The 16,401-nt window shown below is 39.5% G+C and overlaps 1 protein-coding gene across 3 annotated transcripts in view; it reads left to right on the forward strand.

Moving 5' to 3' along the window:
- HDX (highly divergent homeobox) overlaps nucleotides 1-16,401 on the forward strand; it is an 84,718-nt gene that overhangs the window by 21,144 nt on the left and 47,173 nt on the right. For all 3 annotated transcript variants that reach the window (XM_074964468.1, XM_074964469.1, XM_074964470.1), the window contains 2 exons: nucleotides 715-1,839; nucleotides 13,357-13,410. In XM_074964468.1, coding sequence (XP_074820569.1) covers nucleotides 715-1,839; nucleotides 13,357-13,410 — 1,179 coding nt within the window. The remainder of the gene's footprint in view (nucleotides 1-714; nucleotides 1,840-13,356; nucleotides 13,411-16,401) is intronic.

Here is a 16,401-nt window from a genome sequence, read left to right on the forward strand (position 1 = left end):
TCCCTTTCTATTGGAAAACTTTTTCCCTTCTTGGGTTTCATTGGTACTTTGAGGACTACGCTTGTATTTTTTTTTTATTAAATTAAAAAATAAGAGACGATGGAAGTGTCTGTAGTATAGCAATTTTGAAAACATCTCCTCAGCTATTGGATAGTAAAGATACTGATTAGGCTGAATCTCTCAGTATAGTGACTGATTTCAGGAGTACCTTATTTTCACTAGATGTAAAAGTTGAAATTAGGAAGGGGAAGGAATTAAACACCTAGTGTATCCTTGTTTGTTTGTTTGTTTTTCACAATAAAAAATGAAAGGTAAAACCAAGTCCAAATATGTGGAGGAGAAAACCACAAGCTGCTGCCATATTTATGCAAAGATAATTTTTGGGCAAGAAGAGGGGAGATGCAACAAGTTGTATATTCTTTTCTGAGATGGGCCAGAATTGGAAATCTGCACTCTACTGAACTTCAGGCATTTGGATAAAATGGGACCTGGATCCCCATCTTCTGTGGGTTTTGTTTTTGCATAATCAAGACATGTCTCTTTCCACTCCCCCAGAACTATTTTTTGATTGCTACCCATTTCTAATGTATTAGTAATTTAAATCTTAATTGTAAAGACTCTATACATGCTGAAGTCTTTGTAAGATTGTGGCTTTGAATATTAAAAAAAACTGACTGGCTAACATTCTTGTATATTAATATTTTGTATTTGCAGACTTGGGTTGGCAATAAAAGAAGAAAGATGAGCAGCAAGAATGTTGCAGAATCTGGAGGCACCCCACCAAGGACTGTTCCTAGCACCCCTACAGTGCCTCCAGAAGTAGCAGTCAGAAATGTGGTAAACATTGCTCGATCCCAAAGCCAGCAGTCTTCTTGGACATCATCTAACAATGATGTAATAGTAACTGGTATATATAGCCCAGCTAGTTCATCCAGCAGGCAGGGATCCACAAAACAGACTAATACTTCAATGACTGAGATACATAAAAACTCTATTCAGAGACCACCTGGAAAAAGTGATACAGAATTTCAGCAGCAGCATATCCCTGTAGGACGACAAGCACCACATTGTAAAGGTGCTTCGCTGCTCCTGGGGGAAAAAACTATTATTTTGTCAAGACAAACAAGTGTGTTGAATTCTGCAAACTCCATATACAATCATACTAAGAAAAATTATGGTGGTTCATCAGTCCAGACTGCAGAGTTGGTGTTACCTCAAAAGCCAATAATATGCCACAGGCCATGTAAAGCTGAACCAGTGGGGAGTCAGAGATTACACAAAACAGAACACACAGCCCTTGCATCACACATCCCATCTGGACAAAGAGCCAATGTTCGAGACCCTTCTTGTAGCACACAAAACTTGGAAATTCGTGAAGTTTTTTCCTTGGCAGTTACCAATCAACCTCAAAGAATTATGGGAGGAAATACAACACAGAAGCCTTGTTCAGTCGAAGGCAGTTGCCTGTCCATTGCAATGGAAACCGGAGATGCTGATGATGAATATGCTAGAGAAGAAGAGCTTGCATCTATGGGAGCACAAATACAAAGTTATTCAAGATTTTGTGAAAATAGCAGTTCCCTTCGAGTGGAGAACCAAAGCACAGCTTTGTCTGGACCAGGCAGAAATGTGAGCTGCAGTTCACATATGGTGAATGCCAGGGACTTGCCTGACAATATATTATATCATAACAGAGACTATCGCTTGCCTCCACGGACCTCATTACATACACCATCCAGTACACTGTATAGTAGTGCTAATCCATCAAGAAGTAACTTTTCTCCTCATTTTACATCTTCAAATCAATTGAGGCTGTCACAAAACCAAAACAACTACCAGGTAATCTGTAAATTTATTTTTGCCTTTCAGATTTTCAGGACAGTCTTCTCCTGTGAAAGCTGAGAATGTAGACTAATACATCTATGTAGACTAATATATCTTGATCCATTGATGAAAGTTTACACTGTTCCTTGGCACTGTTTCAGGTTTTCTCCTTACATACTATGAGCTGAGTCTGGCATATAGGTCAAATCATATCATTCGCTCCCTCCTTTTTGAGTGCACCCATCCCCTGTCCTTGAAATGAAAATTTTTGGATTCATTGTTAGAAATGGTAAGCATCAGTTCCTCCTTCTATACTACCCTGCTCACTAAACTACCATCTACTCTTTTTTGCTTCCTGTTTTTTTGATGGGGATTGGGATCTCCTTCCAACTATTCAGGGTGTTGGCAGATACCAGTTACAAGGAGGTGAGTCCTTCACCCTTGCAGTTTAGTTTACTCCATTTGTGTTACAGGAAATGTAATGAGGGCATCTCTAGGACCCAAGTTGCATCTCATTCCCATAAAATATGCTTATAGGGGTAAAAGAGAGAGGAGAAATGTGAGTTCAGGTTACTGGGGGGCTGAAAAAAGACCTGTGTCCAGCAGTGGCTGGAGCATTGCAAACCATTGTGGATCCATTTGTTGGAGGAAGAGAAACTGCAGGAAGTGTCAGAGTTGGTTTCAAAGTGGCAGAACTGCTGTGCTTTCCAGCATAGCACAGAGCCTGGAGCCTGAGTTAAGGTGCTCTTGATGATCATGATTGGGAGATAGCATTGAGCATTGTCTCCTGACATGACATTGGTTGCTGTTCCTCTTTCAGAGGAACTGTAGTCTTCTAATGGGAACTTCTGGGATGCGTCAACTTTCAGCATGTTTTTCTAAATACTTTTCTCACTACTGTGGTTTGTTAACTCTTCAAATATATGTCACTTTTCATCATAAGGTACTACCAGGAATGTCACAGTTCTGTGACAGTTGCAAGTTTTGAAGGCCCATTATGTGCTAGCATAGACCCTGTCTATAGTTTTCGTGACCTCTATTAATAGGAATTGCAAATCCTCCCAAGCATCTTCCTGCCATTTTGGGTGCATGTGCTATGCTCATCTCTCCTTTCATGGATAGAGCTTTTCTCCTCTCTAGAGGTGGTCAGTTAGCACTTGCTATTAACAAAGTGCCTTTACTTAAGAAAAACCAGATTTGTGAAAATGAAGAAAAGCCTATAAACATATTTTTATCTAGTCATGAGCTGTTAAAAGCTGCAACAGCTTAAGCTGTTAAAAGGCAGTACAGCTTAAGAATTGAAACTTCACATACCTAAATGTATTTTCTTGTTTTTCTTTGCTGTTTTTGCAAACAAATGACATTCTTGGTTTAAAAGAAAAAGAGTACTTGTGGCACCTTAGAGACTAACCAATTTATTTGAGCATAAGCTTTCGTGAGCTACAGTTGTAGCTCACGAAAGCTTATGCTCAAATAAATTGGTTAGTCTCTAAGGTGCCACAAGTACTCCTTTTCTGTTTGCGAATACAGACTAACACGGCTGCTACTCTGAAACCTGTCATTCTTGGTTTAGTTCATGACATGGTGGCAGTGGCAGAGTCTTTTTGGTGTCTGCTCGTCATTGGTCTTAGAAAACTAGATATCAAAAGTCCTCCTTAACTTGTTAAGCATTAGGCCAGCTGTTCACTTGAGAAATTAGCAAACCTGTAACCAGCCTTCCCATATAATAAATCTCCATTATTATTTTATAATCAGGAGGCTTGAATCAGGTTTTTTTTCCACTGCACAAATAGACCAGTTCTTTCTCATATTGCTGTAAGAAGACTTCAGACAGCATCAGCCTATTTCAAAGGATTCTTTTGTTCCTGGGAAAGGGAGTCTTTCTATTTAGTCTGAATAGTATGGCTTTGTACTAGTTACCAGTGGTTCAGTATATTCTTTTCTAAAGTATATCTCCTAGGAATGCATCCCTTTCTAGGGAAAGAGCCCTTTTGAATGAAAACTGACTTGCCTTTTGTCTGCAGTGTAGTTGTAGCCATATTGGTCCCAGGATATTAGAGAGACACGGTGGGTGAGGTAATATCTTTTATTGGACCAACCTTCTGGTAGTGAGTGAGACAAGCTTTTGAGCTGCACAGAGCTCTTCTTCAGGTCTAGGAAAGATACTCCCAGCTTCACAGTAACATGCAAGGTGGAACAGATTGTTTAGCGTAAGTAGTTAGTACATATTGTAAGAGATGATAGTAGCTAACTACTTACGCTAAACAATCTGTTCCACCTTGCATGTTACTGTGAAGCTGGGAGTACCTTTCCAAACCCAAAAAGAGCTCTGTGTGGCTCAAAAGCTTGTCTTGCTCACCAACAGAAGTTGGTCCAATAAAAGATATTACCTCACCCCCCTGGTCTGTTTTGTTTCCCCTTTTGGAAGATGTTGAGATTCCTCATGCTGGTTCATGGTGCCTGCAGTAGGGTAACATACAGTATAATACAGATCAGAACATCCCAATCATTATAACTTGTACAGATTTGTTACAGTTATGTCAGGAAAAACTAACAAATGCAATTGAACTATTACAATCAAACCTGGCTCTTCATTTAGGGATTCCTTTTCATTCCCTTTTTTTCTATGGCTAGTGGGATGAAAATAAGGTGTATCCTGGTCGGTGAGCCTTTGTATTTCCTCTGACTTTTTTGTGTATGTCCCCCATGCATGTTTTGCAATGTGCAGTTTTTGGCAAGGCCAGGAGTCGGGGTGTCACTATGACAGGTATGGCTCCAGATATGAGTGCCAATCTCAGGTCAGACTATCAGAAAACAAGACAGACACTCCAAACTGGTGGTGTATTTTATTATTCTATTTCACCAAGCTAGTAACAAGTGTGAACGCCTGGATCACTGTATTAGTCTTACCACGGAGCTACAGAGAGTCCTCCTTTGGCTCTCCAACCCCTACTTTACCACCAAGACAAACTGGAATTTGTGATAAAAGGTTATTAAAACCAAAAGTCACCACACATTAGGCCACTCCTGACCCCAAAGGGCCAGTCACTTACCCTATTTCACTGAAAAAAGAAAAGGAGTACTTGTGGCACCTTAGAGACTAACCAATTTATTTGAGCATAAGCTTTCGTGAGCTACAGCTCACTTCATCGGATGCATACTGTGGAAAATACAGAAGATGTTTTGTTTTTATACACACAAATCATGAAAAAATGGGTGTTTATCACTACAAAAGGTTTTCTCTCCCCCCACCCCACTCTCCTGCTGGTAATAGCTTATCTAAAGTGATCACTCTCCTTACAATGTGTATGATAATCAAGGTGGGCCATTTCCAGCACAAATCCAGGGTTTAACAAGAACATCTGAGGAAGGAGGGGGGGGTTAGGAAAACAGGGGGAAATAGGTTATCTTGCATAATGACTTAGCCACTCCCAGTCTCTATTCAAGCCTAAGTTAATTGTATCCAATTTGCAAATGAATTCCAATTCAGCAGTCTCTTGCTGGAGTCTGGATTTGAAGTTTTTTCTGTTGTAATATCGCAACTTTCATGTCTGTAATCACGTGACCAGAGAGATTGAAGTGTTCTCCGACTGGTTTATGAATGTTATAATTCTTGACATCTGATTTGTCTCCATTCATTCTTTTACGTAGAGACTGTCCAGTTTGACCAATGTACATGGCAGAGGGGCATTGCTTGCACATGATGGCATATATCACATTGGTAGATGTGCAGGTGAACGAGCCTCTGATAGTGTGGCTGATGTTATTAGGCCCTGTGATGGTGTCCCCTGAATGGATATGTGGGCACAGTTGGCAACGGGCTTTGTTGCAAGGATAGGTTCCTGGGTTAGTGGTTCTGTTGTGTGGTATGTGGTTGCTGGTGAGTATTTGCTTCAGGTTGGGGGGCTGTCTGTAGGCAAGGACTGGCCTGTCTCCCAAGATTTGTGAGAGTGTTGGGTCATCCTTCAGGATAGGTTGTAGATCCTTGATAATGCGTTGGAGGGGTTTTAGTTGGGGGCTGAAGGTGACGGCTAGTGGCGTTCTGTTATTTTCTTTGTTGGGCCTGTCCTGTAGTAGGTGACTTCTGGGAACTCTTCTGGCTCTATCAGTCTATTTCTTCACTTCCGCAGGTGGGTATTATAGTTGTAAGAATGCTTGATAGAGATCTTGTAGGTGTTTGTCTCTGTCTGAGGGGTTGGAGCAAATGCGGTTGTATCGCAGAGCTTGGCTGTAGACAATGGATCGTGTGGTGTGGTCAGGGTGAAAGATGGAGGCATGTAGGTAGGAATAGTGGTCAGTAGATTTCCGGTATAGTGTGGTGTTTATGTGACCATCGTTTATTAGCACTGTAGTGTCCAGGAAGTGGATCTCTTGTGTGGACTGGACCAGGCTGAGGTTGATGGTGGGATGGAAATTGTTGAAATCATGGTGGAATTCCTCAAGGGCTTCTTTTCCATGGGTCCAGATGATGAAGATGTCATCAATATAGCGCAAGTAGAGTAGGGGCGTTAGGGGACAAGAGCTGAGGATGTTGTTGATCTCACACCAAAGACAATGCCGTAGCTAATTACTCTATTAAACTAACTAAAGATTTATTGGCTAAGAAGAAGAAATGAGAATTACTGAGATATTAAAGCAGGTAAAATACATTACAGGTGAGTTAGAGTTTTTATTCCAAATGATAGCAGAGCTGTAGTATGCTAGTTCTCCATGAGTCTCTCAAGGTTACCCAAAATGGCTTTGGTGATCTCTGTCCAATTGCTCAGGATTCCCCCTGTCGGAATCCATCAGTCCAGAGATATTGGATCACTCCTAGCATTTCTTCTGATAGCTACTATCCCCAGAAGGCAATCTGGCAACTTCCCATCACAGCATGAGCCCTCCCTTTGCTGACTAAACACAGACAAAGTTTGTGGATTTTCCATTGTTGAACATAATGATCTATTCTTTGAAATTAACATGCTTCTTCATTTACAGTTCAATCCTGTTTGATGGGCAATTCCGTTACATACATGTACAATGCATTCAGTTACAGCAATCAAGACAATCTTCATTAGTTTTCATGAACAATGTGATAGCCAGAAACAATCCTTCATTAGTTTTCATGCAGTTTCACACATTAAATAAATTCTCATCTACATGCTAGGGATGTAAAATAGTAAACATTTAACCAGTAAGCATTAGTATTACCAGATAACCCAGTCTAACCATTAACCCCCAGCCCTGGGTGGGCCGGCACAGCACCGGCTGCACCGCCCTGCCGACCCCAGCCCCCGGCCCAATGGAGCAGCCTCAGCCCCGCGCTAGCAGGATCAGCCCCAGCAGCAGCCCTGAGCCAGAAGGCCAGGAGTCGGGGTGGCCCCTGGCCCCTCTCCCTTTAATCGGTTAACCAGTTAAACGATATAATTTTAATGGTTTAACTGGTTAACTTTTAAAACGATATTTACATCCCTATTACATGCTAATACATCCTTCTGATCTAGGGCTAATTAACTACAGGGACAAAGATAATGTGAATCAACAAGTTACAGATGAGTGAAGACAATAACATTAACATTTCTTTGAACTACTTTAGCAAACTAGTGAATTAGTCTGATCACAGTACAATATCTTTTGACACTCCTTTGAGTTCTATTAGCATTGGAATGAATTAGCCTGCTGCCTTGGTCTGAGCTGGCAACCTGCTAGGCAGCATCACAGGGGGAACAGCTATATTTTTTTTTTCTTAGTGCCTTTGACCCCTGCGCCCATTTCCAGCCTTGCAAAAATTTTGTGACTAAGTTAAAACAGACCTGTCAGCATTAATTTACTTGACACTGGCCTCTTTGCTGTGAAATCCAAGATGGTAGATTTGGGGGTAGCAGTGTGTGATGAGGGGGAAGGCAGGAGCTCGTGGCATCCTGGTTCTGCAGAAAGCATGTGTCCGTGGTGGGGATATTGGCACAGGTGCTGTGTAGATCCCATGAGATCTTGAGGGAATCTGCTGGTTTTTGGGAGCTGAGCACTATGAGGCTTTTTGGGGGTACACAGGGTTGGGAGGCATTTCACTACCACCTGCCCTTAATATAAGGAAGCCTTGTTGGTGTCTGCAGTGAGTCAGTTCCCCATCACCACCAGGCTCTGGCGTCGCAAGCACTCCATTCGAGGCCTCCACAGGCCCCTCTTTCTCTTTGCAGGTTAATGATAGGCACACTCCAACCTCTGAGCGTCTCCCTGGAGTTTCCTAGCCCCTGATACTCAGGACACATTCAGAATTCCCAGGTCCTTGTTTCTAAAGGAACAGTATACCACAGCTTACTAGTTAAGCTGTAGAGCACAGTTCTGCTTATCACATAGCACTTAGATTTGTTTACAGAGAAAGCACGTGTAAGTTTATTTAACAAAGAACAGAGATTCCAATGATAGCAATCATAAACACTGGAAACAGAGCGTTACAGATGAAATAAAATTGCCTACTTAACTTACAGCCTAAACTTAACTAATAAGACATTATGTCATAAGAGCAAAAGCTCACCCAAAATCCTTCCAGTGTATTAAAGCCAGGGTTGTGATTTTTTTGTTCATGAAGCAAGCCCACTGTCAGCGTACTCCCTAGGTGAAAATTTATTGTGTGTCTCCTTGCATTCTTCTGATATACCAAACTAATTCTTTGCTCTTAGTCATAAACTGGCAACCCTGCTGTCATGTATTTCTTCCTGTAGATTTTGTGGTGTCTTGTAAACTTTGCAATCTTGATTAGCTGGTGATACCGTGTTCCATCAGACTTCTCTTGTAAGACACACAAATGTCGTCTCCTATGAAGATAAGTGTCTTGTTATCTCTTGCCTGAACAGAACCAATTTATCACTTTCTGGTGACCTGTCTTGTTTGCCTTAAGAACATAGTTTTCAGCATATATACATATTACTGTACCTGCACTTTTCAGTGATGATCAGTGTGAAAGAGGCTTTCAGTAGAGACCTTACATGACACTCTTTGAAAGAAATATGGAGCTACCAGACCCAGGGGCTCCCAAACCATATGCAGCCCTATGCCTTCTGCCATTTGGCACCAAGAGGTTCCTGAGTCACAGGCAGCTTACCGCTTCCTCAAGTGGGGCTTCTAGAACATTTACCACTTAACTTTACTTATGCACTACAGTAATTTATGTGTTGATTATTTTCTTATATACATTTTTGTACGTGGCAAGGATCCACTTTTAAATTTGATTTGTTTTTAATACCTAAAACAAAAAGGCACATGTCTAAAGCTCTGATTATCCTTCAAAATCACACGCATCATTGGATAGTAGAGCACCCCAACAAGTGAGTAACCAATTCCATCTCTGACCCTTTCCCCACAGAGGGTGTTTCTTGATGGCAATAATTTCATAGTGAGAAAACTGCCAAGATAGGCTGGCTTTTTGGCTAAGAGCCAGGATGGTATCCCATTAAGAAAATCTACTTTCATGAATATTTATGGCATATTATGCTTTTACATATTAAAAGCTTGAGGGAACATAAAGCATATTTTGGTAATGGTCTTTCAGTGTCGGCTTTTATTGTTCTTTTGGAGAGGCATTAGAAAGAACCTGGAAAAAAAGAAAAAGATTTTAGATTTTTGTGGTCTGACACTCTAGCACATGCAGTCATTTATTGTTCATGTTATTGCTCAAGTGTAATATAATTTAATCCATCAACCTGGGAATGAATATCCTTATTCTTAAATTCCTGGGAGATCCTTCAGATTTAGAACATATGAAGCTTGAGTTACTGAATTGTTTGAATGCTCAGTTATTATAACAGATAGCAATTGAGAGCAAGAAGTGATGATTTGTGTCCTGATGAATTCATTACTGTTAAACATTGGTGGGATATCTAATAAGCAATTAGTCATAACCTCCCCAATTGAAGTCATTTAATCAAATTCATGCTAATCTAACATAAGAACAAATGTAATAATCAATTTTTATGACACAAAGGGGTTCTTTGGAATTATTTATCCAGTTATTTATTCATCAGAAATTTTCTGCTCAAACTATTAAAAATGAGTAATCAGTGTCTTAAGACTTCTTTTAACATGGAGCAAGGCAATTTTACCAAGTTGCATGACTTGCAGGACTAAATTAATGTCTGACTTTTATTTGGGGGTTGGGGGAAGGGAATAAAGTGAAATTATGTATTTAAGCTTCTTTGTAGAAAATGTTAGGATTTCATTTTAGCTAAATGTAAATGAACATGGGGTGCTTTTTTGTTTAATACATTAACTTTCCTTGTTTGGAAACATTATTGTTAATCCTGTACTGTGCTGTCTGTAATTTGCCCTTATTTTGTTCATGAAAACGTAAAACATTGCAGCCAGGTACAGAGGAGGGCTGGGATACCTCTTTAAAATGTTAGTTATAAAGCTATTAGTTTATTTAGTGATATGGCAATTATGGGTTATGTTTTCTACATACTTTTTGAAAAAAAAGAACTGGTCCCACTTTATTTTTCTTATGAAGAGTTGTTGAACACATGAAAATGTCAAGATAGACATTCTAGATTTATCTGAAATTAACAGTAGACTGACAGATGTAGAAATTGAAAACACCACCTGTAGTAGAGAATGGTGCTTTTTTTTTTTTTTTTTTTTAAGCAAAACAAGTATGGTGTGGGGCCTTTTATTGTCTAACGTGATTTATGTCAATTAGGACAGTTCTCTGTAAATATCAGCTTTTATGTATTTGTCTATTCAAACTACTGTGTTAATGTAGGGCCAGGTTCTGATACTCTTACTCACATTGAGTAGTCCCATTTAAATCCAGTGTGATTGCTCAAGGAGCTAGATACTGTTCTTCATGAGTATGAGTACTGCAGTTTAGCCCCTAATAATTAATGTGAATCACATAAACAGTATAACAGTTTGGTTTAGCTTCTTAAAACTATGTTAAAATGAATTGGTGGACAAATGTTAAAAATATACATAGTATCTTTAAATTCTTGTTTTTTTTTTTTTCTTCTTGTTTTGTAATTGAAAACCCTACCTGACAAACTGCAGATACTATGTAAATACAAACATTGCCTTTACCTTACATAATGGTGAAAGTAAGCAATCATTGATACAATTTACCAAGGATTATGGTAGATTCTCCATCCCTGACCATTTAAAATCAAGAATTTTTTTTTTTTTTTAAGAGAAATGTTCTGGAAATTATTTTGGGGAAGTTCTATGGCCTGTGCTGTACAAGAGGTTAGACTAGATGTTCACAATAATCCCTTCTGGCCTTAGAATCTGTGAAAAGGACAATGTGTGCATGCAGCAACCACAGAATGGTATTTTGACAAAAACACTGGTGATGTTGACTTTCCTCTTTCCCTCCCCTTATAGGGTGGCCAGGTGTCCGGGTTTCGACCGGAAAGTCCGGTTGAAAAGCGGACCGCCGCATTGTCCAGTCAGATCTACTGACCGGATACCCAAAGTCCAGTTACTGCAGGTGGGGAGGCACCGGGTCATTACCTGCGCCAGCCCCTACTCAGCCAGGGCCGCCTCCTACCTGTGTTGGGCAGCTGCAGCTCCCAGCCCCGGCTCTGCAGGCGAGTCCCTCCGCGGGGGGAAGAGAGCAAATGGAGGCGAGGCCTGGGGGGAAGAGATGGAGCAGGGGCGGGACCTCGCGGGAAAGAGGTGGTGATGGGGGCATTCCAGCACTCCTGCTGGAGTGTCACGTTTTTAAATATTACAGAGTTGGCAACCCTACCCCTTTGTGGTCCAAAGTGAGTGGGCATCCTAATCAAGCTAGAAGACGGCTGGCTAAACAGGAAGTTTGGAGAATCTTAAAGTGTATTTTTCTGTACAGAAGTGTCTTAGGTAGCCAGTACAAAGGATAAACTTTTAGCTGAGGAAGATAGAATTATATTTTTGGATACGCATTTGTTCAGAAATTAGTAAATGTTTTTAATGATGAATATAATTCAGAGTGAAATATTATATTTACCATATTTTGAAATAGATGGGTTAAATCTATGATGGATTTCTTGTCTTCCTTTTATTGAACTGTTTGAGAGTCTCTTCAGTTTCTGTTGTGCATAAAAAATGCTTGTACCAGAATCTAAAACCAGCCTAGAATGTTATTTCATACCCTGCATGTTTCAGTCAGAGAGAGAAAGAAGTACACTTCAGGTTTATGTAAGCAAATGCCTCTTTGGAAGGGTGGGAATTTGTGGTGATCAAGAGGAGAGATCCCCTGAAAAAGATCACTTATTACTCTAAAATGCAAATTTCTGCTATCTAGAAAAGTTTGATGCTGAAAACCACCTGTTCTGGATCTGGTACATTTATTAATGTTCCTGGAACATTACACGAAAAGCAATACACAACAGATACAATTGGAAGGTGTGTTTCGGCAGTGAGTGGTTTCATTCACTTGGCCCATGAGCCAGATCCAGCCTGCTTGATGGGCCTCTATGACAAACTCAAATGATGTAGCATTCAAATTTTCATTTCAGATTTCTAGGCCTCATCTGAATGTGTCATGTAACTTTGTCTTAGCCTGAAACAACTATTTTCCAAATTTTGACTTTTACTTTCATCTTGTTGAGGTGTTACTTCTGAAACCTAACAGTGACACTTTAAAAACAAGAAAATTTAAAATAATTTGGGTGTACAGCTTTGCCTAACTTGCAGTTACTGTAATTGTGCGTTGAAATTGGGTAATGGCACATGCCACTAGTCGTATATACAAAGGGCAGAAGTGACACTGATTTTAGTGCTTTGTATCCTTTTTTCCTGCCGAGTGCAACAGTAGCTTTATTAAGAGCCAAATTCTGCTGTCTGCTTTCAGTTCCACTGGTGCATCTTCAACTACAATAAATGAAAGTTGCATCCATATAACTGACTGAACAAATTGGCCCTTAAATAATAGTTATTACTGAGGACCATATTCTACCCATAGTCTTTATGCAAATCTCCCACTGGGCCTGATCCAACGAGGTGCTAAATCTTTGTAACTCAATGATAGTAGTAGGTGCTCAGCAGCACTCAGTATTGTGGCCATTTTTATTAACGGGAGATTGGCTGGCTGTTGATTTAATTTAGTAGTTCTGTTCTACAGACTATAATAAAAAATGTATTTTGGCCAGTGCTACAGAATAAATTTGATACTCTTTTAGTAAGGGCTCTGTAAATGTTTTGATTTCCACATCATTTAAAAAAAAAAAAACATTTTAGGACTGGTGTTACTATAATATAGTACAAAGTTAGTCCTGAAACTTTAGTTCAATAAGAGCAACTCTGCTCACCTAACTTGTCAGAGGAGTCCCACAGTAATCAGGCTACTCACATGAATAATGCACAGAATTTGGCCCCCTCTGAAAATCTTGCAAGCATTTTTCTTAAGCAGAAAGGAAGAGTATTTAGATCTGGACTCATGTTTATAGACACTTATCACAATGAATACACACTCTTGAAGCTGGATTATTTTGCACAAGTCATGCAAAAGCTGTGTACATAGTATTATTTGCCATACCAGCAGTCTGAGAGTGTGCCTTATTGGTAATTGTTTTTTTGCTTCCACAGATTTCAGGAAACCTCACTGTGCCTTGGATTACAGGGTGTTCCAGAAAAAGAGCAGTAAGTACATTTCACTTGAAGCAGCAAATGGGCTAAGTAAAGGCATGGAAAAACATTTTAAAAAAATTTGAATGACCTCTAGAAAAATGTCACTTTGAGTATTTGGTAAAACAGAAATGTGTGGTTTTTTTGTTTGTTTTATTTTATTTTATTTTTTGTTCATAGTAGCCACAAACAGTAGCCTGTAAATATACCCCATAAATAGCTGTACAGTATCTAGTGTGTTAAAAGCCCAAAATTGAAATCCTAGGTCCCATCATGCCACCTTTACACATGTAAGTAGTCCAAGTATCTGAAGTGCACAAATAGGGATTATTTCAATGAGTAAAGACTGCAAGACTTGATGTGATTTGTGTTAAAAATGAAACAAAGGCTGGTCATGATCCAAAAATTCAGAGAGGGAAAACTAAACTCATAAGGAGACAAATCCTAGTTTGTCAGCCTGCTAGATCCTATCTGTATGTCTATATATAAAATATGGGAAGCAGGATTTAGTCTAAAATGTATGTCATAGTTATCTCAGGTGTAATTTTTATCCACATTTTAGTTTTTATACCCTTTCCTATTAAGCGAAATCAACCAGATTGGTGTTCTGAAGTCATAAGGCATTCCTAAATATAGTATAAAACTATACTTCTGTTCATATTTACAAACTTTTATTGAAAATGTCATAACTTTCCTGTCTTCCAGCTCAGTCTATTTTCCTAAAATAATCACGGTCAGTGTTGCGGTATAACAGTGGGAGGGAAAATATTTGCTCTCAGTTATTTACATGTAGTAAGGTTCTGAGTGATAGAATGTATCAATTCAACCATCAGTAAATCCTAACCAGATATAAAAGCACCTCTATTTAATACATCTAATATTACTTTTTAAAGATAAAAAGTTAGAGGCAGCTGTTCGTGCTTACATGTTTCCCAAAGCATAAAAAGAACTTTAAGATAAAGATGAGAAATAGATATGCTTTACACAAAGGAATCTTTTAGTAAAACATTGTAGTTTTTAAAAAAAATTAAAAAAAAACCCTAAGCCTAAATGTTGTGAGCTGGATAATTCAGAGACATTCCACATTTTTAATAACTTTGCCCTTATATTCTATTATGCTGTGCACTCTACACATAAAATTAGTCTGAGCTTGTGATAAGCATGAAAATGGTTGAATTTCACATTTGAAAAATGATTAAAATAGGGGGGAAAAATGTTTTTCATATTGTAAGCACATGCCAGTTTCTTTGATGTCTGTTAGCAGTTCCAGTGATGGGCCATGGGGAACTTTCTGGCAGACTACAAATGTTCAGTGAGTCACATGTGGCCTGCTCCGAAATCCATTGAAGTCAATGGGAGTCTTTCCATTGACTTAAATTGGGCTTTGATCAGGCCTATGATATTGCCTGTCATCCTCATTCTCAGCTGCTAAATTACATTAAAAGACAGCTAAAATTAATTAAATACTTGTCTAATTGCTTTTTCATGTAATCAATTGCTGTAGTTGCCAGAGGGGCTTTATGCTATCCTGCTTGGGAGGGCAGGTGGGCACAAGACAATCCCTAGTAAGTTGCATTCCACACTATGGGGGAAAAGTGGGAGCTTCCCCTGCTGTGTAAAGTAAATAGTTCTAGCCTTTGGGACAATGAGATATTTAGGGGGCAATATTTGCAGAGAGGGTTAGAATGGATATATGGATTCTGTATGGTTAAAGGGGTGTTTGAATCCATGTCAGGCATAAGATCAAGAGAAGTATAGTAGTGTTTTTAGACTTCAAAATGTTCAAGGGATAGGATGTATTGTGGTTCACAGTGAAATAGTGGTTAGAAGGGTGGGTGTTTATAGAATGTATGTAGAGGGTAAGATAGATATGTTGTGATCTCATTAGTAAGAAGGTAGGATATGAGAATGCTCGTTCTTAGCCAATATATGAAGGATAGGAGATGAGATAATGATACAAAGGGAGAGCAATCTGCAGGAGGGTGTGTTCTGGTGTAGGTGGATAATGGTTGCACATGTTGTGGAGTACCACAATATGAAGAGTATGGGATAGTATCAAGGGTACTTTATATAGGAACGTAGCTTATACTAGAAATGTAGAAAAGATACAATATGAGGGTATAAAGGGGCTTTGGGCATGTAATAGGATGGTCAGGGATGTGAGAGTGCACAGTTAAAAAGTTGTCTGACAAACCGGAAAGGACAGTTAACTTCATTTTCTCCCCATCCCTCACTTACAAAAGACATGTAAGTATTTCCCTGTTTGCTGTTAATGACCCATCCAATTTGACTGCATCCATTGTTCCCACATAGAGTAAGTATTTAATTAACTCAAAATTGAGCTGGTTCATTTCTGTAGTGGCTGCCAGTGCCTACAGGAGGAAATTTCCACAGTCCATTTATCTCCGACATGGCTTAATAAACACACGTGTTTCATATCTGTACTACTCTTGTCACAAGAATGTTTTTGCTTCAAGATTTGTCTTCACTGCAATGTTAGCTTGAGTTATCTACACTTCAGGTAACTACTCTCGAGTTTCCTTAGTTCAAATGAGCGTGGTAACACTGCAAAACAACATCTGAGCAGCACAAAGTGGTAGTATGAGCAGCACAGAGTAGCTGCATCGTTAGCAGGACTCAAGCTTTTTTGTAAGCTCTCCGGGAAAGGAGCCATGTACTACTTTGTATTTTGTACAGTGCTTTCAACAATGGGGCCCTGTTTGTGGTTGGTTGGCACTACCATAATAGACATGATTAACCATTCATATACCCTCTGATGGGTCAGTCAGCACTTGAGCTGGAAATTTTTGTGCATGAGTGGGAATCTGGTATGGGGCAGCACTCAAGTTATATTTCTAGCTAACACTGCAGTGTAGAGAAGTCCTCAGTCTCCTGAGCTGACCCTGACTGCATGTGGGCACGTGTATGCACATATTTATAAAAAATAATTCTCTGAATGAAACCAAAACTGAAGTAGCTCTTCTCCTGATTTCCTGCTCTTGGAAT

The sequence above is a fragment of the Natator depressus genome, chromosome 9 (assembly GCF_965152275.1).
Source record: "Natator depressus isolate rNatDep1 chromosome 9, rNatDep2.hap1, whole genome shotgun sequence".
In the NCBI taxonomy this organism is placed as follows: domain Eukaryota; kingdom Metazoa; phylum Chordata; order Testudines; family Cheloniidae; genus Natator; species Natator depressus.